The sequence below is a fragment of the Pongo pygmaeus genome, chromosome 15 (assembly GCF_028885625.2).
Source record: "Pongo pygmaeus isolate AG05252 chromosome 15, NHGRI_mPonPyg2-v2.0_pri, whole genome shotgun sequence".
Lineage (NCBI taxonomy): Eukaryota > Metazoa > Chordata > Mammalia > Primates > Hominidae > Pongo > Pongo pygmaeus.
This window is the reverse complement of record NC_072388.2, coordinates 31,021,905-31,047,320: the sequence shown is the minus strand read 5'-3', so window position 1 is coordinate 31,047,320 and position 25,416 is coordinate 31,021,905. Positions and strand designations below refer to the sequence as shown.

Sequence of the window (25,416 nt, the reverse complement as noted above, 5' to 3'; positions counted from 1 at the left end):
AAGGAAAGTGTCTAAGAAGTTTCATAAAATATATATTTATATTTTTATTGTCTGAAATGAACCAAAAGTAGTGTGGTATTAGGAATTATACACTTTTTATGGTACTTTAAAAAAATACAGGCATACTTGGTTTTATTATGCCTTAGAGATACTACAATGTTTACAAATGGAAGGTTTGTGACAACCCTGTGTCAAGCAAGGCTATTGGCACAATTTTTCCATAGCATGTGCTCATTTTGTATCTCTGCGTTACATTTTAGTAATTTGGTCAATATTTCAATTTTTCATTATTATTTTATCTGTTATGATGATCTGTGACCAGTGATCTTTGATGTTACTATTGTAATTGTTTCGAGGCACCACAAACCATACCCATATAAGACTGTGAACTTAATCCATAAGTGTTGTGTATGTTCTCATTGCTCCACCCACCAGCAGTTCTCTCTGTTCCTCAGACCTTCCTATTCCTTGAGACACAACAATATTGAAATTCGGCCAAGTAATAATCCTACAATGGCCTCTAAGTATTCAAGTGAAAGAAAGAGTCACTCTAAATGAAAAGCTAGAAATAGCTAAGCTTTGTGAGCAATTCAGGTAAAAAGCTGAGATAGTCTGGAAACGAGGCCTCTTGTGCCAGTTAGCCAAGTTATGAATGCAAAGGAAAAGTTCTTGAAGGAGATTAAAAGTGCTACTCCAGTGAGCACATAAATGAAAAGAAAGTGAAACAGCCTTATTGCTGATAGGGAAAAAGTTTTAGTGGTCTAGAAGATCAAACCAGCCACAACATTCCCTCAAGCCAAACCTAATTCAGAGGAAGGCCCTAACTCATTTTAATTCTATGAAGGCTAAGAGAGGTGAGGAAGCTGCAGAAGAAATCTTGGACACTAACAGAGGTTGGTTCATGAGGTTTAAGGAAAGACACCATCTCCATAACATAAAAGTGTAAGGTGAAGCAGCAAGTGCTGATGGAGAAGCTGCAGCAAGTTCTCCAGAAGATCTAGCTAAGATCATTGATAAAGGTGGCCACATGAAATAACAGATTTTTCAATGTAGACAAAACAGCCCTCTATTGGAAAAAAAAAATGCCATCTAGGACTTTCATGGCTAGAGAGAAGTCAATGCCTAGCTTCAAAGCTTCAAAGGAATGGCTGACCCTCTTGTGAGAGGCTAAAGCTGTTGATGACATTAAGTTGAAGCCAGTGCTCATTTCCTATCCTGAAAATCCTAGGGCCCTTAAGAATTATGCTAACTCTACTCTGCCTGTGCTCTATCAATGGAACAACAAAGCCTGGATGACAGTTTATCTGTTTACAGCATAGTTTACTATATATTTTAAGCCCATTGTGGGGACCTATGGCTCAGAATAAAAGATTCCCTTCAAAATATTACTGCTCATTGACAATGCACTAGGTCACCCAAGAGCTCTAATGGAGATGTACAAGGAGATTAATATTGTTTTCATGCCTGTTAACACAACATTCATTCTGTGGCCCATGGATCAAGGTGTAATCTTGACTTTCAAGTTGTCTTATTTAAGAAATACATTTTGTAAGGCTATAGCTGCCATAGATAGTGATTCCTCTGATGGATCTGGACAAAGTCCACTGAAAACCTTCTGAAAAGGATTCACCATTCTAGATGCCATTAACAACATTTGAAATTCATAGGAGGAGATCAAAATATCAACATTAACAGGAGTTTGGAAGAAGTTGATTCCAACCCTTATGGATGACTGAGGGGTTCAACACTTCAGTGGAGGAAGTAATAGCAGATGTGGTGGAAATAGCAAGAGAACTAGAATTGGAGGTAGAGCCTGAAGATGTGACAGAGTTGCTGCAATCGCAAGATAAAACTTGAACAAATGAGGTGTTCCTTCTTAAGAATAAGCAAAGATAGTAGTTTCTTGAGATGGAATTTACTGCTGTTGAGAATGCTGTGAACACTATTGAAATGACAACAAAGGATTTAGAATATTACATAAACTTAGCTGATAAAGCAGTGGCAGGATTTGAGAGGATTGACTCCAATTTTGAAAGAAGTTCTACTGTGGGTAAAATGCTATCAAACAGCATTGTATGGTACAGAGAAATCTTTTCTGAAAGAGCCAATCAATGTGGCAAACTTCATTGCCTTATTTAAAGAAATTGCCACAGCCACCCCAACTTTCAGCAACCACCACCCAGATTAGTCAGTAGCCATCAACACTGAGGCAAGACCTTCACCAGCAAAAAGATTATGACTTGCTGAAGGCTCAGGTGATCCTTAGGATCTTTTTGCCATAAAATTTTTTTTAATTAAGTACATTTTTAGACATAATGCTATTGCACACTTAACAGACTACAGTATAGTGTAAACACAACTTTTATATGCACTGCAAAACCAAAAGATTCATGTGACTTGCTTCATTATGATATTCACTTTATTATGGTGGTATGGACCTGAACTTGCAATATCTCTTAGGTATGCCTGTATTATATTTACCCATGAGTTTGTTCTTTTAGCCTGTGAAATTAAGTCTTAAAATTCTGATTTTGTCCAATTGCTTATAGGCAAAGTCAATTACTAATTGAAGTAATCTTTGATTTTTTTCACCAAAGAGAAAATATTGAAGTTGGAATGGACCTGAGAGACACTGAGTCCACCCCCCTCACTTTACAGATGAAGAAAATGAGGCCTGAGAGGATAAGAATAATTGCCCGAGGGGAATCTGGCCTCCTTCTCCAGGGCTTTATCACATGGCTTCTCAATCTTCCTTTGCTAACACTGGTCTTTAGTGAAGCTTAAAAATAAGATCAAAGAAAGCTCAAAAGGGGATCTATAGAATAAAATAACATAAACTGGGGCACTGAGATGAGGTCCACCCATTCCCTTCGAGATAAATTAACATATAGAGATCTGAGCCTCTTTGGCCTTTGTCTTTTCCTGAGGAAGCTTCAAGATCAGTTAACTCTGTATACCTGTGAGAGTGGGACTGAATCATGGCAAAGCTATTAGTGACAACCAAGCTTCTTTATTAAAAATCCATTTTGGTATATGTGTGTGTATGCATTTAAAAGCATTAATTCATTTTATAAAAAGGTCCGTGTGAATTTATTTATGTTTCAAGGCCAAACATGAAGTGTAGGGTTCAATGAACAATTTCAGAGCAGTCAAGCCACCAGAGAAGTGCCTGTGAGCACAGTGACAGCCAAAGTTGAAAGAAATGTATAGGATCCACTTTCTGATTTTCTTTGGTTACCACAAGCACAATAGAGTATAGGAGGCCACCTGGTGGTGAAATGAACCAATTAACCATTTAATGTTACACTGAAAAGCAAGCAAAACAGAGTTTGGGTTGTTACAAAAGGAAAACTAGAACGTGGGGCAAGAGGATAATAATCAACAGATATTACTGCAATATAGCAGATAGAAAATTGAATTGGGAAACCATTCAAGTCTGTAAAATAATGGATATTCCTAAAGTGTTGCCATAACAGTTATTATTTATACCAGGGATTAGCAAACATTTTCTGTAAGGAGGCAGATAGTAAATAGTTTAGGCATGCTGGCCACATGGTCACTGTTCATGCTACTCAACTCTACCACTGTGTAAAAGCAGATATAGATATTTCATAAATGAATGTGCCTGGCAGTGTTCCAATAAAACTTTATTTTAAAAATCAGTGGTAGGCTGCATGTGAACTGCAGGTCACAGTTGTCAGCCCCAATTCTGTTTTATCTATTGAGGACATACTATTTACCAAGGACCAGGTGAAGCCCCTATATACATTACTTCATAGAATCCTAACAACAACCTTTCAAGGTAGGTGTTATTATCCCTACTTCCTACGTTTAAAAACGGAAGCCTAAAATGTTTCAATAATCTGGAGGAAAAGGCACTAAGCCTCATTCATTAGAAATGCTTTGTGTAGCGCCATGGCCATTTTTTTCCTCTGTGATTGCACACCCTTGTTCTGACCCTCCCTCCCATTTATCTTGCAGAGGCTGCTTTCGGTTTCCCTCAGTGGTGACTCTGCTCCTGTTTCTCCACCTCATGTTCTCTTGAAATGTTGTTTGTCTCTTAACATCTTTTTCTCCATCACTTCTTTCATGTTTAAAAACTTTATGTCAGTTTTCATAACAACAGATGTAAGCAAGCATGAAAAAGAGACAAAAGCAATGTATTAAAAATAGATAGCCACATATACAACAATAAGCCAAGGAAACTGTCATATTGTGTATGCTCCAAATGGAATGTGAGCCAAAAACACAATGCTCACTCTTACATAAATAATATATTACGCATCCACTGGGAGAAGAAGTAGCTCTGTCCCTAAATGGAAGAGGTTTTTTTTTTTTTGGTCCATTTTTTATGTCATGTTCTTTTTCTTTTTAAATTTTTTTAAAGGCATATACTGTAAGTCATACCATCTCAGACAGGCTACATTCCTCTTCCAAACCATCCATGAACTATTTTATTAACTGTTAATAAGAGATAGTTGAAAAACCTGATGGAGAAATCCATGGAGCTTGTTAAAGCCTCTCAAATATATGGATTTACCAGGAGTCTTTCAATATTAGCATATTTTCTGCTACAAAAGAGGATGGAAGTGGTTTCAGTTAGATGGACTGTAGACAAAACTGAAATAAATGACTTAAAAAATTTTTTTTCACCAACCAGCTTTGAGCACCAAAAAATTTTCTAACTTGAAACTGCAAAAGCTTGAGAAATGTGACTCTACAGAAAGCAGAAGAGCTAGTTACAGAGCATAGATTCTGGCTGATTTGACAGTTAATACCACCAACAGAGACGATTTACACTAGATATAAGAAGACTTTCAGGAAAGGGAGAGTTAAACATTTTAATGGAAGGCTGTGGAATTCCCTCTGGAAAGATCTTTAATGGAGGACAAATTCTCTCCTATATGGAATGGATAAAAACAATCCTTGAAAGAGAAGGAATGAAATGAAGGTCCTTTCAAGGTACTTGCAGTCCTGGAACACCACTGAAATTCTCACTTTCCATGGAACTAAATAACTGTACAAAATCTCTTACAGCTCAACTTTGGAATATTCAGGAGAAGAATCATTAAGTAGGTGATTCAAATCAGAAAGTATTTACTGAGTGCCAAATATTACCTAGCGCTGGGGAGATGTCCACCCCAGCAGGGTACAGTTCTGAGCAGCAGTGTGGACAGCAGACAGGGAACACAATTATTCACTTCAGATTAAAAAAAAAAAAAAAATCGTTGTGCTCCAATGCTCCAATCAGCTTTCTGGAACTATTTCCTGAACTTGGTGAGCTCAAAACTCCCACAAGAGCTGGCTGTCACATGAGATTTCTGGCATTACTCATGGTATCCCTGGATCTTTTTGTAAACAGAAAAGGCTTCTGACAGTGTTTCCATACTTTATTTCTTTTTCTAACCCAAACTTGGACGGATGGAGCCTAGTGAAACTATCATCAAAACTTGGATTATAAGATGCTAGCCAAATTTGAATTCTTTTGCGATACTTCCATGTTACCGAAAAGATTTCAATTAGCTCAACCCTAGAGACTCATTTATACTTAAGTTTATATGAGGATTTTGGCTCCTGGTTTATAGGACATTACTTCACAGAATGGGCCTTTAGTACCACCAGGCAGATGAGAGTGAGGAAGAGGAGAGAAAAATCATACAGACAGGAATGTTCATCATGCATATTTTCAAATTGCAGCATGTCAGCTGAGGAAAGCTAAGGAAGAAGGACAAAGTCCAGGGGGAAAACAGTAAACCCAAAAGGATGCCAAGGTGGACACAAAGAGGGCCAAGAAGTGAAGTGATTACAAATCTTTGTCAGATGCTAATTTGAAATGATGCATCTTGTAGCATTTTCTTAATTGTTTAAAATCATTAAAGTTCACAATTAATCACTAAGTAAAAAAATGACAAATGGCCATATATATTTCTTAAAATTATGAATAGTGTAAAACTTTTTAAAAATGAAAATGTGGGAGAAAGTTTCAAAAGTGTTTCAGCCCTCTCCTGATATTAGAGCAGTGACATTTAATTTTTAAATTTCCATATTCTGAATTAGCTAGCTACGGCTTTGGGAAGATAAGTCACTCTTTTACTCTCTCTCTTTCTCTCTCTTGCTCACTCTCTCCCTCTCTTTCTCTCTCATGTGCACGTGTCTCTCCCTTTCATCATAAACTTGGACTAAAGAGCCAGCCCAAGTCCAAGTCCCTTCTTGTTTTCCTCACTCCCTTCCTGACGACATTTTCGGAAGCACACACTCATCTGAAGTCATATCTAATTTTCTGCAATGAATATGTCAGTAAACTCTCCTGCCAACTATGGTACAAGTACAAATTGTGCTTCTATACCTACCATTTCTAATTACTGTTCATATTCACCTACATCTATTGTCTGATTTTTAGGTTTCACATTTGCACAACACATGTTACCTTCACATGTATAAATAATCATACCCGTATGTATCTAAATATTCAAGAATACACCAGAGAATACTAAGGTTTGAGAGGCTGGAGACTAGCCATAGAATTATGGTGATCAGTTGTGGATTTCTGTACCATTTATGTCTCAGACATGGGTGTCTTTGTCCTTCCCTTCCTCTCTGCCTTATTCTTTCCCTACCACTTTCTCTCTCTCCCTGATATCAACCTGGCCAAGCCTGAGTACTCTTGGTATTAGGAACTGTCTTTACTGCACTTTGGTTTTGCAAGGAGAGAAATATTTGTTTTATATATAAAAGAACATAAAGTTTTACATTCAATTATCACAGCATAAAAATAGATTGTTTTGTTGAAAAAGTAATGAATTGATAGCATAGTTCTGATTAATAGAGTTTAATTAACTATTGAATAAGCCTTGTTGAAAATATGTGTTTCAACATATATTTATTGAGTTTCTATTATGTGCCAGGCACTGTGCTTGGCACTGGAGGTACATTAATAAATAATCAATAAATAACACGAACCCTCCACCTGGAGTGTGAAGTCTAACAAAAAATATAATCAATCATTCTTAAATTTGGCCTACTAAGTCTGTATTTATGATCATTATTTTAAAATATGCATTTAATTAATAAACAAGTATTCACAGCTAAATAATCCCCAAGAAGAACTTTCTCAGGGAGGCACTTTTGAGTACTAAAAGGGATAATACTGTTGTAATGAAGGTCGTAAAATCCAATATGCCAAGATTTGTAACATGGAAATGTGCTCCAGACTGAAACTTGGCATATATGAAGGAATTTTGTACAGTTATTTATATATGCATGATTTAAATGTCTTGGGACTATAGCATATCTGATTCAAGGAATCTGGCTTCATTCAGATTCAATCTTGGTGAAAGATTTTTTTAAATTAAATAAGTTAATACTTTGTATACGTGTATATAAGTATACACACACAAATGTATGTGAATAAACACATTTTGTGTACTTGTACTTCCTCCACAAACTTCCCAGTTTTTAAGGCTAAAATGAGATGACAAGGGGGATATTAAAATTCACACATTTTCTTTATGTAAATGTCTATAAGCATATGGAATCGACTACTTAGGAAAGCAGCTGAAATAGTAAGTTTAGATGAGTTTCAGTAAGGTATAGCTATCCTTCTGGAGAAAGGCTAGAGCTCTGTGGTTTGAGAAACTTTAGAAGTGAAATTGAAATCAACCCAAAGGCCATAAGAGCATTAGCCTGGTTGTTTCTTTCCTAGCTTGCATGTGTGTGTATGTGTGTCTGTGTGTTTTGTGTCTTATGTAAATGAATCAAGGTTCAGCAGGAAGACCACTCCTTCCTTCTTTGCTTACCCCAGTGTGCCTCATTAGGGATAGAGTGTCACAGAAGTGCTTAGTTTAAGAATGTATGAGTTTCACAAAAGCCCACATTATTAAAAATATGCTTAGGAAGGCTCTTGTTTCTGAGAACTGAAATTGCTTCCTCGACAGGACAAAAACCATTGGAAAATGGTTTTTCTGCAAATGATATTCCTATAGAGCATCTCTCCATGGGGACCCTCCTTTAGTAACTTCCTTTGGCATAACGGGATCCAGGAGGTTGAATCCTCTGAGGGGTAATGCTGCCTTTAGTGCATCTCCCAAAAAGCATAAATATTTTCATCCTTAGCTTTCCTGAATCTAACAAAATGCAGGAGGCCCCAGTGAGGCTCTGCACGGCAATACTTCCCCAGGGTATTGAGGTGCTTAAGAAAGTTTGGGGGCTTTCACAGAACAGCCTGATGATTAGCTAAAGAGCCAACCCAAGTCCATCATCTTTTCTTTGCAGATATACCATCTAACATTTCTTTCTTCTATCTTAGCACAAAAAGCTCATATAGAGGGAGGAAATAATGTTCTTGCAAGAATCTACCTGTTGTAGAGAAGATGATATGGGGCAACAATGAGCAGGCCAGCAAAAGACCATGAGCATTGGTGCCACCCAGATTGGGTTCAAACCCCAACTTACTTAGTTCTTGTGGTAGTTATTAGTACAGCTCAACAAATATTTCTAGCTTTCTGCATTTCAGGCACATGGTAGGGCTGCATTTCCCCCATCTACTTTGAAGTTGGTTGTGGCCATGCAATTAGTTCTGGCTAAAAATTTTGAGTGGAACTGACATGTGTTTCTTCCAGGTAGAAGGCTTAATGGCCAGAGTAAGACCCGCCAGAGCTCTCTTTTCTCTCTACCATAGTAAGGGAATATTTAAGATGGTGGCCGCTCAATTAGCCTAAGTCTTAGAGCGAGGACAATGCCAAGCAGAGCCAATAGCCAACATGTGATAGACATCTAGTATGCAGGAGAAACAAATCTTTGCAGATTTAAGCCTTTGAGATTTGGGGCATATTTGTTATCTTGGCATACCCTAGCCTAGCCTGACTAAGGGACAAGTTCTGTGACTTTTAGGCTAGCCTCCTAACCTCTTTATGTTTTTGGCTCAGGGTCTATGAATTAAGGAAAATAATCAAGATCCCTGTGAGCATCAAATAAGATAACGTGAATAGGGCACTGACACAATCAAATTTATTAGTAAAATCTTACTATTTGATAAGTTTCTTTCTCCCCGTATCCTACGCCCATCTCAATACCAGACAAACATACTCACATATACATACACATAAACACACTTCTCTTTTTATCAAATGTTGAAGAAGATAACATCTGTTTTTGTTCCCTTTTCTGGATTTCTTCTCTCTACCCACTCTCTTCCCTTCCCAATGCCTTTCTATTTTAGCTAGATATTAAAATTGATATTTAATTCAATATCATTCTCCTGTGTCTTCCCCACAGAATATCTGCATTCAGTAGAGTACATTCTTCTTTACCCAAAGAAATGAATCTTAAGAATGGGATTAAAGGCAGTATGGTCAGTTGGTAATGGAGCTAGCCGGGTTGCAGAATTCCCTAATACTCCAAATTGATATCCCTAGGACAACCACAAATCTGCTTCTTTCCAAAGTTAGACAATGTTATGAGATAAGGACATAAAGGAAGTTAATGAGTTTATGTGTGAAAGCACTATGAGAAAGCTTTTCCCTTGGGCCTTACCATCTATTCTGAACAGGTTACCAGGACTTCTTTTGAAATAACTGAAACGTTACCTAGGTAACTTTTAGCCCCACATTCCTGCTTTAGGAATACGTTCAAGAAGTTCTAATAAACTATAAAAACTAGAATGATGATAAAAGACAAATTATTTAGACTAAATAGCATATGTACCTTATACACTTCCTTGTGGTTATAATTATGATAACCAATGCCTTCCTGATGTAATTACATGGAACATTAAGCCTATCATTTATCTTTTTTATATTAATACCCCTTTGTCAATGATAATACTTTGTTTTCATCTTTAAACTTTGATACTCTTTTTTTAAACAAAATAAATAACCCCATTCATACCATAGCTGTCTGTAAAGTTTAATCATACATCATATAATTTTTTGCCAGCCTCAAACCAGATTAGCCCCAATATGAATATAACCACTAAAGATAAGTAATTTAAAAACAGGACATGCTAAAAAGTAGGTGAGGGCCATTGCTCTGAAGTCACTAACCTGAAACATATACATAGTTTTGAGTAGTTCGGGAGCCAAAGATGGCAGTGATCCAAAAACTTTTTCTTATTAGAAATTTAAATGTTCCTCTACTTTCTTTTCTAGAAACTAGAAAGAAATCTACAAATATCTGGGGCTAAAGCAAAAGCTATCAGCTTAACAAAAGAGGGAATACTACACATTCCCATCTAATTAAGTAAAAGTCATTTTTCAAAAAATTAAAGGCTGAAATTTTTTGCAACTTAATCCAAAATTTTATCAGCAAACTCTAATTATTATCCTGATTGGAAGTAATAAAATCTCCCAAACAGGTCAACTAATTTAAGTGCTATCCGTAAGCATTTGGATTTTAACATGATGGTTATTACTTATTACCCTGAAACCAAGCAGCACAATGAGATATTGATTACTTTTAACCTTTAGATCTCCAAGGATTCAAGAAAGGTCAGAGGAGGGGAATACTCTACCTCTCTTGGCTGACAAACAGATAGCCTTCAGGAGAATTCAAATGATTCCCGTTGGCCAAGTACATCCAAGATTAGTTTATTCTATAGACTAACAAGAAATGATGATACTTTAAAAAATAACACTCAGCACATATTTAGTGAGCATTACATTTATATAACTAACGGCCTCAGATGTGCTTCACATCACAGCAAGTCTCATACTGTTAACCCTTTACCAAGTTTTGTTTGTGGAAGCCTCTTTACTGAAATGAGATAGTAAATATAGGAGCATTTATTGGAATAAACTTATCTCATTGAACTCAAGAGTTCTTAGTAGATTCCAAAAGGCTGAATACAATCATTGGCCACTGTTGACCACTAGCATTTCTTTTGGTTTTCTTTTTCCGTGACAGCATTTAGAAATATTTTTCACATTTGTGCTGCTAAAAGCAATGAGTTCTAGGTAGGGTCCAGCAGAATTACAGGCAAGAGAAACATAACTGTTATGTGTTAGATTAATTTGCAGAAAACTTGGCATTATTATTGCCAAGTCGTCAAATTGTTCCAAGTTGTTCCGGAAGGTTGTTATTAATAGTATGTTTTCTGAGGAAAGTTCTGTCTACTTTTGGAACTGCATTTCTGTTGCCAAGGAAACTCCTTTAAGCACAGTTTTCTAGGAGCACACTGCTGCTTTTGTTTGCCAGTGTCCTATTCATATCATCTAAGTAAGCGTTTTACGTGCTCCAGCCTTCAGTCCCAAATGTTGAAGTTTTAGCCCATTTAAGTTGCTTTTTCAAACATAGCTAATGCCTGCTATGATTTCCCTCTCTCCCTTTCTCTCCCCTCACTCTCTACTCTCCATCCAAGCCCCCCTCTCCCCGCCTTCTTCCCACTCTGCCTCCAACATGCCCAACTCTTACTATTCAAGTTTTATTTTTTTAAACAGTTGCATTAGGGCAGATAGTTTTCACAAGTTTTTGATAAATTAACTTTAATTTGAATAATAATTCCATAGGTTGTAGCATTAGTCCTTCAAGTGTTAATTATCTTTTCAGTCTAAAATTAATGTACTCATTTCCTACTGACTCCTCTACCCCATTTATTGAAGTGCTGAGGAAAACATGTCATTGAGTCCTGAGCCAGCCCTGTTGTTGTGATTAAGCGTGGTCACATGGCCCATCTCTGCCAAAAGGAGGGCCCTGAGAAAAGGTGACAAAGACAGTGATTTCCTGTCAGCAAAGAGTACGACAGGGCTGTCTAGAAGTGATGCAAATGAGGGGAACTTTCCCCACGGCTTGTTTGATCCACTCTAGGCCAGAGCCAGCCAGGCCAGGGAGAGAGGGAGCAGCACAATGCCTCAGAGGCCAGCCCAGAGAGCCAACGCACCTTCCGGACAGTAGCTCACCCGCTAGAGACAAAAACTGCTGGCGGGGCTTCCCTTCCTTGCCCCTCCACACACACAGCCAACTATTTCTTGGCATCCTATTCTCTTAACATCTTTTTTTTTTTCTTTTTAAAGAAGTGATTCAAATAGGAATTACAGGCTCCAGCATGAACAGTGTTTCAAACATTGTTGAGAAACCACATTCATCTACTTTTTCTTCCCCTGAACATTTTCAGGATAAGTTTTTCCCCCTCTCAAAAAAAGAAAAAAAAAAAGGAAAAAAAATATATTCAAGTATTCATAGCAAACACTGATTCATCAAAGCTCAAATTAATATGACAGTTAATCTAAGGACTTTTCAAACTTTAATAAAAATGAAACAACAAATTCATTTCTAGATAAGCAGTGGAGACAGTCTAGATCTTTCCATTCTGATCACTTTTTAAATGACTAGATAATGTTATTTGAAATATTATAATGAATTTAAGCATATTCTTATCTTAATGGAGTTTTAATCTAACATACAATTAAGCTATACAATTAATCTACCAGGAAAAGAGGTAAAAAATTACCATTAAATTCTTGTGCCTGATATATCTAGTACATTTTTACCTTGACTGCTTCAATAACTGTAATTTGTTTCATTTTGAACATCAGGGTAGAGATGTAACACTCAACACTGAAATTCCAATATAAGGCCTAATTAACAGAATTAATTTTTTGACACATCCTTCTATTCTATACACCACCATGTGAATTTTTTAAAAAAAAGTTAATGAATTTTCTTCTATTTCAAGTTTAGCTACTGTGACCTGGACCATGAACCAACCTAACATACTTTTAGGGGCTCAAGTTTAGTCATAAGAATATCAAATCACATCTGAAATTAGTTAGATCAATTTGGTCCAGAACAAAATAAAAGAGAGCTACTCTAGAAAGCTGAAATGTGTGAATTTATAAAATACAGGAATAGTGTGATTAATCTGTTTTCTGAGATCAGTTCATATCTATGACAACATCATTTTGATATCAATAGTTATAAAATAGCAAGTCAACTATGTTCCATATTTCTTCTTGTACTCTATATTTCCTATTCTTCAGAATTTCTAATTCTATTCCACACATATTTGTATTTAATATTTGTTATGGTTAGAAATTTATTTACCATACCATTCTAAGCCCTTGTATTTAAAGAAAATCCTAAAAGAAAATGTTTTCACATCTAAGTATCAAAACAAAATTTCTTCAAAGGGAGTATTACCTCTTTTTCTTATAGAAAGTATACATTTTGCAATTGAACATATTTCCCTCTTTGCTTTCACTACCAGGAAACTCAAAATACAACACTGGGATCATGTTTTAGTAACTGTATAGGGCTTTACAGTTTATATATAGGCATATTAACTCTTCTTACAGATGCAACTTCTAGTCTATGTATATTTTCTCCAGTCTGATTTGTATTTATGTTTTTAAAATATTTATATTATTTTCATGTTGATTCTTATAAATAACCTCAAATTCATAGCAGGGTAAAAATATAATTGATCTGTTTAGTAGCCATTGTATTATATAAATGAATGGTCCTTTTCCTTTTACACAGAGGACATGTTTGGACTTATATGAATGAAGCCATATGAGTAACTAACCTTCAAAATTAAGTACAAAATCTTTAGTACAAATTCTCTGAAAGTACAAAGATCTCAGTTGAACTGGATACTTATTTAGTAGTATTTTTAAGCTGGAAGAGTTATTTTTAACCCTTTATAAATCATGTACAAATCATGTTGCTTAACAACGGGGTATGTTCTGAGAAATGTATATCCCTGCTATAATCTCTCCCTTTCTCCCCACCTCACTTTCTGCTCTCCATCCAAGCAGTGTTTCATGATTTTGTCACTGTGTGAACATCCTAGAGTGTACTTAGATAAACCTAGATGAAAGAGCAGATGGTAGAGACTATCACACATCTTGGCTATATGGTAGAGCCTATTGCTCCTAGGCTACAAACCTGTACAGCATGTTACTATACTGAATACTGTAGGCAACTGTAACACAATGGTAAGTATTTGTGTACGTAAATATAGAAAAGGTACAGTAAAAATATAGTATTATAACCTTATGGGACAACCATTGCATATGTAGTCCACCAAAGGCCAAAAATCTTGTTATGCGGCCCATGACTATAATCTAATATTTTACTGATGAGGAGCAGGTAAGCTATCGTTCAAGGAACAAATATATAAGTGGGGTGTTTCAGTGAGCTTCATACTATCTGAAAACTCTTGTTCAATTATAACAATAATCACCAGGCTGCAACTTCGAATTTGGCCCTTGAAATTAACCCTTGGAGTCTGGAACTCCAGACCAACTTAGGATCACTAGGAGATCTGTCATCTGTGCTCTGTAGGTAGCAGCAAACTGGCAGTCCTTTGTACATAGGTAAGGAGCCTCTGATAGGGCACACCCTCACCATACAACAAAGTCAGCTGTACCTGCTGGGGAGGACAGTGCAGCAGCAACAGCAGCAGTCTGAGCTATAACTCTCCAATCGTTGAAATGCTTCTAGGTCACTCAGTCTATAACACTTAGAGGATGGGGGAGGAGGTGTCATGAGCTTCCCCAAGCCCAAGAATAATGCCACCTTTGATCTGTAGAAATGAAAAAATGGAGCTTTTCCTTCACAAGTGGGTTTTAAATATTTCTCCATTAATAGTTAATGCACATGCAGACCAGCAGAGTGACAGCTCCCTGTGATTATGAATTCTGGCGTCGTAACTCTAGTCCAAATAGGAGCTGAACTTTCAAAATCATAGTGGTTACTTTTGACAAATTAAATTGTCCTACTTAGGAAGATAGGAGGAATGAAGAGAAAGAAAGTGAGAGAGTGGGTGCAAATTCTCCTTCGAGGTAATTCTCAGGTTGAGGAAGAAAAAATGAGAAAAGACTACGTTTGTGTTTTCTAGGCTGATGATATTGCCAATGTTCATTAGAAAATAGATATAGGAGGCTCCTATTCAGAGGTAGAGCAAGACAGATAAGAGAGAAGGGAAGTCATTGGCAGTATAACTCGCTGTCTCAAAACAAAGAAGAAAGTATATTTAAGGGAATGGTTAGTTTTTAATAGGAATTAGGTTGCTCTTGAGACTGCAGTTTAAAATTAACTCAAAAAATGATCTTAAATTTCTAACAATATAAAAATAACAAGAAATAGTTTAAATAGAAAGTCCACTTTATAGCCCATTGCAGTATTAAGGTTTCTGAATTATGACAAGTTGTACTAATGTAGTCTTTGCCCATTAAATCCAATTATTTGTCTTTATAAGTTCCTTGTGTATTTTGCTGGCTTTGGATAGCCTAAATATCATAAGAGATGCTCTACTCAGGATATCTGCTGAGTAGATAGTCTAGAGTTTCTGTATTTCATACAATTTGTAGTTTCATATTTAGGAGGTAAGGCTAGCTGATTTTCTAGTGCAGATCAGGATATAAAAATATATAGGTAAAGTCAGGAAGGTAATGCCTAATGTTGAAAAAGCTAAATAAGCTTCACTCTCACTGACTAGCATCTTACTAGATTTTATCTAACCTGACATTTCTAAACGCATACCTTGGGGATCAACCTAGGACTTCATAAGTGCATGAGTCAGGGTTTGGGCACAAATACTCCAGGAAAGGGGTTGAGTGATGAAATACAGAGAGACACCCAGTGATAAAAGAACAAAGGTTTTAAATGCCCTAATAGAAGGAATAAAGATTCAGTCCTGCTCTATAGTTTCCTAGGATTTTTGCCATCACTCAGCTGAAGATCTCCCTTAAAAGTTTCACCTCATCCTTTTCATTAATACTAGGGATGATGAGCTTCATTTTCATCCTTGATTTTTAAACTCACAACTGTTGCTTCAATATCAGCTATATAAGGTGTTTGTTCAATAATGTTTACAGTACAAGTTTAAGGCATTTTCCTTGGTGTTATATAAGTATTTTAAGAAACAAAGATGGTATAGACATGTTGAGATGGACTGGGAAATGCTGTAAAATGGGTTGGGAGGTCTTGTTGAGTTGTCACAATGAGTGGGGAACATGAAGAGTAAATGTTCTGTAGTGTAAAAGACAGGTCCACAAACTAAAAAAAAAAAAAATTGTTTTGCCCTAAATGTCAATGGTGCCCTTAATAAAAAAGGTTAATAAAGCACTGGTATCTTTTGGGGTCAACAAATACAAAGATTAGAGATAAATAAGGTAGTCTCAAATTGTATTTAAAACCTAGCAAGGCCTGGGCACCAATTGAAAAGCTTTATTCCTTCAGGGGTCTCTATAATCAACAGATCATAAATACCCCTTTCTCAAGGCATCAGTTCAGTTGATTCCCGGAAAAGCAGATTAGAACAGAGGAATAGGATATTGAAAATGTTAACTTAACCTGGAAATCCCTGAGGATTCTTGGGAAGACATGAAATTAATTCTTCTCATCAGTTTTTCTAATTTAGGAGCCACCTTAAGTTCTACATGACTCCTCAGTCAATATCCTCAGGGTTATTCTGGAGGCTTCCAAGCCTCTGGAATAATTTGGGAGTGCACATAAAGAAAGACCCTACAGACTTGCAGCATTTTCTACTGGTTTCTAACTCAATCTTTAATTTTGCTTATAAGCCAAATGCAAAGTTAGTGCCGGTCTAATGAGCAGAACTATGTTAAGCACCTAAAAGCAGAAGAATGGTGACAGGACGTGAGTCACAAATGAAAAATCACAGTACAGAAAATGTTTGGAAAAATACTATAACCCAGAAGTTCTGAGTGGGTGGAATAATGGCCTTCGATATGCCAGAATGGGAATTTTCAGGCAAAGTACTTATAAGGAAACCACAAGAAAAAAGAAGACTGCATTTTTGTTCAATGATTTCCTATTAATTGTGATGTAAATTATATGAATGTGATTTTGACAAAGAATAGCACTGTTTCTGAAAAAATAGTGTCTTATGTGCAAAATAAAAAATGGACCAAGAAGAAAAGAAATCTTATTTGGCATCGTGAGTGCAATAAAGTCCGAGATAATGGCTTATGGTTACGTAACCTTTTATATTTTTCCCATTTGGCTCAATTTTTAATACTTAAGTCTTAGGGATAAAATATTTTTCTATCACTAAATTAATATAGATTTATATGCATGTTTTCATATGTAATTCCTGATCCTGATGTGAAATGTGAAGTCATCTAGTTTTTGTTAAATTAGGTTGAGACTGTTACTGTAACAATACGTTATGCCAGAAGATATATTAGATAGCTGTGTTGTTAATGTGGACAGCTATCCATACAGGAAACAGCTGACAGTCAACAAACTCAATTAAGGTTGGACTGCATTCTTTAGAGAATAAAATGTCCCCATTTGCTGGGTCCCTGGGGAGCTTATATCTTCTCTTAACTGAGATGATTCCTAGGGGACACTAATTAAAGTCAACCAGACCCTTGAAAAGTACAAATATCTCTCTTTAGAGGAGGTAAAAGTTAAAATAATTTATTAAAGAACGGTAATTTAAAATGATAACATTGAAGAAGAAAGAAGGCAACTTTTATTTGACCTTGAATGTACTTCTTATTCTATAAGAAATTTTTACAAACTAGAAGGTAGTTGTTTCTTGTCATTATACTGTTGCTGATTCTGTGGTTAGTTATTAATTTTATTTTTTATGATTCACAATCTGCTCTTTGAAATATGCCATATGCTCAAAGCAATTCAAGGATGACAACTGTCAGAATTACTCCAATAAAAATTGCCTAAATGAGGAAGATTTACTGCAGTCTGATATTTCAGTGGAAAGTCCCTCTTCCCTCCCCTTGACAGCATTTTCAGGCACTGTGAATCCTGCAACAATTTTTTTTTTAGGCAAAATCACATGATTGCTTTATAAGAACTGCTAAGACTATTTAAGTAGAATTGGTAAAATACAGTAGGTTAAGGGTGAATTAGCAGACATGGAAAACAATATAGTTATTAGATGGATTGCCTGCAATCAATACATGAGTTTCAAGCCAGTTTTCTTAAATCACATGGAAATGTATTGACTTAATATGACAACGTCTGCTCTATGTATCACTAATAAACATTAAATTGGATGAGCCCTGTACTTTGGCAGCAGCAAGCCAAACCAAAGGCAAATTTCTTTTTTCCCTGGGAAAATCTGAGGGGTAGATAGAATCCACCTGAGTGCTCCAATCGTACCACGTTTTGTTAAATGTTACTAGTCCATTTATCCTTCATTTTGTTTCAGTCTATTTATGAATGCAGTTTCATTTATTGCTATTCATCTTGAAGATAAATCTTTGTCCTTCTATAGAATTACAGCAAATAGAATGTGATAAAGGGAACTTTCTTGCAATTATGATGTCGGTGCAGCCTGTCAGCACACAAGGGATGGAAATGAGTTTGGGGACAGGGAAGGGAATTCTAATAGACACCATGATACATACAATGAACGAAAAGATATCCTGAGAGAGAGACAGACTTGTCAGGCTAATCAGATCTTCCACAACAAGGTAAAGGCAGGAAGGGTAGCTCTAACCTTGTAAAGATGCTGCTGCTGCTCCTCTGACATCATCAGGTCGTGGCTGTCCATCACAAGGGACTCCATGTCAATCAGCCAATCCCAGAGCTCCTGATATTCTGAATCAAAGTCCAGAAGCCTGAAGATAAGGCACAAAATGTAGTATGCATAAATACAGTGTAGTTGTTAAAATCTCATATTAGAATAATATATTCTTGAAAACCCATGATGTTCCTAGTGATATCTACAAAAAGAGAAGAGAAAATTTTTATGTTGTTACACAGTGGGCAAAACAGAAACTCAAACCTGCGACACAGCCACCTCTTAGAATGTGAAAACATAATATGCAATTCCAGTGCTCATACCTGAGACATGTTATGGCTATTTCCATTTTCTAACCCTTTCTGAGGATTTGCAGCACTTGAACAAAAAGATCACCACTGCATCCTTAAAAAAGAGCACTGCCATTTAATAGACTGAGAAATAGAGAGTCAGTGACTTGTAGAAGGTTACATGGTCCCGAATTTTGGGTAACAACAGCACCCTCAAAATTTGAACCCCTTTCCCCTCTACTAGATTTTCTATAGATATTACATCCTAATAGATTTATGATTAAGAATAACAATTTAACTAATTTCTCCATAATGATCACTATCAGATCCAAATATATTGATATATACCATCAGATCCAAAATACTGTTTTCACTGGGACATCACTCAATCATTTATCTGTCCCTCTGCTGTCTATCTGCCTATCTCTGCAAACATATATCCTACATTTATTGTTATGGATGAGTAGTCAGCATTTCAGCTTAACACTCAGAGATAGGCTTGAGTGACTCTGGTAAGCCAGTGAGAACCAGTGGCAGATCCAGTATTAGACAGGTGTTCCCCACAGACATGTAGGAAACAAAGGTAAGGACAGGAAGTCAAAACAATGAATCTTTGAATAGCCAGCAATCATTAAAATTCAAAGGAGGATCACTATAGTTTTCAACAAAATAAATCATTAGAATAAGGAGCTTAAAAGGATTAATGTGATTCTCTATTGAAAGCCTGGTGAATAAGTAAAGCCCAGATTCTTCTAAAACACTGTGATCTGAAAATGAAAGTACAGAATGAAAAACTATGACTTTGTCCTTTACCCCCCAAAATCACCCCACTAAAAGAAATCCTACAGTCTTGTCAAATTGTAACTGAGCAAAACCCTATCAGTACTAATGAGGCAGCAGCCTCAGGTATGAATCTGAATTTTTCAATTGAGTATTTTATTACTACCTGTTCTTGTCTCTGTACATTAAATGACTGCTTTCCATGAAAGTGAAAATCCACTTTTAATAACTTATAATTTAATCTTAATAGATCTGTCAAAAAATTTAAGGTGTGCCTGATGATGGGGTGGGAGGGAATAGATCTAGGATTGTCTATTTTATTTTAATTACTTTATCATAATTATAAAGATCCTTGATTAGAACTATAAGCACCCAAGGGCAAGGATCAACATTGGCTAACATGTGGAGTTTATTAATAAATGTTTACTGGATGCCAATGATGGTTATAGGTGATGTACTTAAAACCTTTAGTAAGGCTATGGTGGCCTAGAGCAGTGTTTCTGAAACTAAAATGCACATACAGTGCAACTGATCATCTTGTTATGAAGATATTGATTCAGTAACTGTTCTAGGGTGGGGCTTGAGATTCTTCATTTCTAACAAGTGTTGGCAACACTGCTGGTCCATGCACCACTTTTTTTTTTTTTTTTTTTTTTGAGACGGAGTCTCACTCTGTCATCCAGGCTGAAGTGCGGTGGCACAATCTCCACCTACTGCAAGCTCCGCCTCCTGGGTTCACGCCATTCTCCTGCCTCAGCCTCCCGAGTAGCTGGGACTACAGGCGCCCACCACCACGCATGGCTAATTTTTTGTATTTTTGGTGGAGACGGGGTTTCACCTTGTTAGCCAGGATGATGTCGATCTCCTGACCTCGTGATCCGCCCGCCTCATCCTCCCAAAGTGCTGGGATTACAGGCATGAGCCACCACGCCCGGCCCCATGAACCACACTTTGAGTAGCAAAGACCTCCAGCATATATGTGAAATCTGAACTAGCATCCCATTTCGAAATACTAAAACAAAACAAAACCCGACCACTATAAAAGAGACAAATAAAAAATAAACCATCTGGTTTTCTTTATTGACTCTGTGACTAATAAGGAATAACTAATAAACATTTCCTTGAGAGGTATAACCATTTAGAAATACTTCTTGAATTACAGTCGCTATTTCTCTCTCCTTGCACCCTCCTATATTTTAATCATAAAGACAGAAAAGGTGGAATGCCACCCACAAAATTAGAAGAGTATATGATTCAAGGGATTATTAAAGCAAAGGGGAAAGGAAGAGAAAGCTCACCCTTTCCACGTCAGAGGATTTGGAGAATAAAAAAGAATAAGGCAGGAGGAGCAGGTGCCCAGATGTGTGTTCTCCTCTCTCCTGGCCTAAGACCTAGAAAGGAGGCATGTGAGACAGGTTGAGAAAAAGGTCCAAAGCATAAGGATGTCAACTTCATTTCCTGGTCAGAACTCTGTGAGGAAATTGCCTCATATATTGTCCCCACAATAACCTGGAGTGGGGATGTTGTAGACAGAGAGAGATCTTCAGTTAGAATTCTCTTTGCTCTGTTGTTCCCTCATTCTCCCAAGAAGAGACTCCAAGGTTCTTGAAAGGTCAGCTGGTGAACTTGACAGAGGCATTGCCATGACAACAAAGGCACAATGACGGCCTCTCCCCAACAAAAGGAGAGCCAGGTGGGCCTCTGAATCCAGATACGGAGAGTTGGCAGGGTCAGTGAGGGCTGAGTTGAGGCTTAGTCAGCAAGAAATACCATCGGGCCCTGACCAAGCCAAGAGGTAACAACATAAGCTAGACCAGCTACAGCCCTCTGCGGGAGGAAGCCTCATAATATCCTTGACAAGACCCATTTCAATAAGCCCAGCCAGCCTGTACCTAAGCACTGTGTTAAGCCAGGGGACTCCACTGCACCCCAGAATTACAAGATCATGTAAACCCCTATATGCTCAGATGTCATCTTGGAAAAAAGAATGGAGACGAATAGAAAATCTGAAAAACAGAGCATTGATCCCAAGAGAGTATTTCCTAAAAAGAATGTTAATTTATTAGAGAGGCTATAATGTGTCTAAGAGCCTGAACTCTGATCTTAAAGCCAGTATTTTTCTTGCTTTTCTAGGAAAGTGTGAGTGTAGGGTGCCTCATAAAAATGATCAATTGGCAAGAGAAAAGAAAGAAGCTTGTTTCTTTTTCATACATGTGTACCACCGAAAAAGAAATTTTGATTATGACTAAGAAATTCAAGGGCAAGAGATGAATTTATTATCTTTGCATCCTCAGTGTCCAGCGTAGTCCCTGGTGAATGATGATAAATGAATCTAGATAAAGAAACCAAAAACCTTCAGTGGGGCAAGAATGACTTCAGAAAAGCAGCATGTGTCAGCAGACATAATAGTATCTCATCGCCAAAGACCAATACCAGCACAACCAGTGCAACATGAACAGGCTGCTTTATTCATTCTTTACGTGAGATTTTGTTTTTACTATATTAAAATGGTAAATTCACTTACTTAAAATGATTATATGTAGTAGATGTTAAATCAATGTTAATTGCCTTCCCCTTCCTTTCACCTCCTCCTCTTTTTATAGTGAAAGATAAATAAAGGAGGTTTATGAACATGAAAATTATTAATGGTTTTCAAATAAATTAAAAAATATATAAAATAATAAAATGCTCTGAAGCATGGAAATTTTTTCACTGGCTTTTTAGCATGCACTTATATCTATTGAACTGTTTCCTTCTATTATTCTCCTTATCATGGGCCTTGGAACAAAAGTCACTTAAGACTTTTTCTCAAACAGTCTACACTGGAGACCTGCAAGTAGCAAATGAACCTAATACAGATACTCACCTTTTATCCAGTCTAGTTTGTTTTCATCCTAGCTGAGAATATTTAGACTTGATATTTGATTTGTTAGATACAGTAAATGCCTTGGTACCACATTTTGTTTCACTGGTACCCAATGAGCACCAATGTGCTAAACAACAAATTCTCACAAAGTCTCAAAACAGAAGACAAAAACTTTTTTCTTGAAAGTATTTGTGCCTGATTTCAGATTCTTGGCCATGTGTTAATCCACAAGTTGGAAAAGACCTGAGATTTTTCTACATTTAGTGAAATCAAACATATAACAGTGGCAAATCAAAGCCAGGCACAGTGGCTCACACCTGTAATCCCAGCACTTTGGGAGGCCCAGGCAGATAGATCACCTGAGGTCAGGAGTTTGAGACTAGCCTGGCCAACATGGCGAAACCCCGTCTCTATTAAAAATACAAAAATTAGCCAGGCATGGTGGCACATGCTTGTAGACCCAGCTACTTGGAAGGCTAAGGCAGACGAATTGCTTGAACCCAGGAGGCAGAGGTTGCAGTGAGCTGAGATCATGCCATTGTACTCCAGCCTGGGTGACAGAGCAAGACTCTGTCTCAAAAAAAAAGTGGCAAATCAGAAATAAATTATTGAATTTCTTTGTAGGTGCTTTTGAAAGATTCTGAAATGACCACAATTTAATGTCCCCATTATTACAGGAAACGTCTTAAGTAAGGAAAGAGTTCACTTTCTTTCCTTTCTATTACCTGCAAAGGTTTATATTACCTGCAAAGTTTATATTACCTGCGAAGGTGTGTTTTTTGAGTGATTTTATAAAAGACAATGTGCTCCAGGAAAAGTTCCAGCTACTCTACAGGAAAACAGAAAAGATCATGAAGAAGTGAATTTATCAAGGGTAGGACGGAACTAGTTAACAGTTCTATATTCCCTTGGAGAATATGCTGATTCTATCAGCTGAATTCAGAACCAGGATCTTCTCTTGAATTTCTCGTGACAACTGCTCACATCTCTCTCTTTTGAAGGGAGAGAGGTGATTAAAATTGTGGCGAGTAGCTTATCATCTTATAGGAATACAAATATAAGAACTATGAGTCCCTTTTGGAGGGACTTTCCTCATAAAATTTTCTTTTAATTATGCTTGGGTTTATGTCAATGCATTCACTCTCATTTGTAATCTCCTAGATGTTAAAAGACCTGTTAGGATACCATTTTAATACTCTATGAATATGTTACATTTTTTATGAAAGTGTGATAAAGCAAATTCATATATACTCTATGAAAGTGTTATAAAGCAAACATTTAACCAAAATGTATTCTTTTTGATACTTTTTATTTAAATTGCCATACACTTGATCTTAAATGGGTTCACAATAAAGGAGTTGGACATTCTGATGCAGGTAGCTTAATCATGTTATGGGGAGAAAAAGTCTTCTAACTTGAAGTCAGTTTTTCTTAGACAAATATAGAATTATAAATGTATTTGTTTTATAGTTTAAGCATCTAAACAGACAAGGCTATAGAGAAATAGATGTGCAAAATTTTTCTTTAGTGTTTTAAGTTTGGGTTTAAGTACTATGGGTAATCGCTCTAAGTATTTCACAACATCTTGCCCACCATTTTACTTTGCCTTATTTAAGATTAAAAAAGATTCCAGGGCTTTTATAAATAAAAAAATACTAACAACCTTATTTAGTATCATTTTTCTGCAGATTTGATGGTAATATATTACTTGTGAGGCCAGCATAGTTTAAGAAATAATCTTTCCTCTAAACCCTGATGGGAGTTATATTTGACTAGCTAAGTGTTTGAATACATAAATGCATTCAGCCTTTGGTATTTAAAGCAAGCATCATTAACTCAACATTTCAACTTAAACTTTGCTTAAACGATAAAGTCTCACCCAAGTGAAATCAATGGGAGGTGTGTGTGAATATATGAGGTTTCAACTGGGCTCACTAAGGAATTTTGATGAAAACAGACAACCAAATTAAGAAATAATCAAAATAGAGCAATTATTGGTTGAAAAAAATATATAATACTAAAAGTCCTCACAGGTTTTCTACTTAAGGCTGAATAATCGTGTGTGTGTGTGTGTGTGTGTGTGTATTTTGGGGCACTTAAGAATACATCTTTTGTATGCTTAATGTTAATTCACACTAGGACATCTAAAAACACCAGACTGGTTCCTGAAATACCACCTGTCTATATTGGGAGTTCTATTAAATGATCCAATTTTCCTAGCTTCTTTAGCATATTGATTCCTTCCCCAAATATTCACTAAGTGTTTGCTGTTCACATTATTTGCCTAGGAAAGTTTGCCTCTGGCTTTCAAAAAAGAGACGTAAAGGAGTGGTAACAAAATCTTGCAAAAATATAGTTTAAGTATTTTACTGAAGTAAAATACTAATAATAGATCAGAATTTCCCATCATCCTCTACTCCATGTGTCATATAAGCACAGAAGGGAGATATAATAGTGGTGCCTGTTATATCTCCAATCATAATATCATCAAAGAATAAAATGTAGCTTTCCAGACATGGAATCTGATATGCACAGTTGCATGTACAATCCCTTTCCACTCTAAACATATTAAAGTATGGACACTAATTTACTATTTTGAATGAAAATTCATGAGTGACTTCCTCATGAGAAAAGCAGCCTGCCTTTGCCATTAATAAATAAAAAGGAATATGGAGTTCTTTCTAGCAGTAATTTCCTCAATTTTTATATATACCCACGTACATGTGAACATGTCTAAGAAAAATAAAATCAAGCCTACAAACTTGTTAATAACTGGCCCCACTTTCTCGTGGACCATCTGTCCACCAACACGTACTATTGAAATAAAAAGCATAAAGCACCAAGATAATCCATTAAAAATTCTAACTAATGAGATAATCTATAACATTAGAAACATTAGTGTAGATTTCTGGGTGTATTTAGAGGATTCTGTTACACTATCAGGAAGTCAAAGTCTCGTCCAAATTTTTAGATAATACGCTGGACTAAGTTCTATCCAGGGAAACAGAAAACATTCTGAAGAATTTTTA

At 36.5% G+C, this 25,416-nt stretch overlaps 1 protein-coding gene across 9 annotated transcripts in view; it reads right to left on the bottom strand.

Annotated features, from left to right (window-relative positions):
- Positions 1-25,416, bottom strand: part of AKAP6 (A-kinase anchoring protein 6) — a 626,632-nt gene that overhangs the window by 116,514 nt on the left and 484,702 nt on the right. For all 9 annotated transcript variants that reach the window (XM_054449571.2, XM_054449565.2, XM_054449569.2 and 6 more), the window contains one exon: positions 18,428-18,548. In XM_054449571.2, the coding sequence (XP_054305546.2) occupies positions 18,428-18,548 (121 nt within the window). The remainder of the gene's footprint in view (positions 1-18,427; positions 18,549-25,416) is intronic.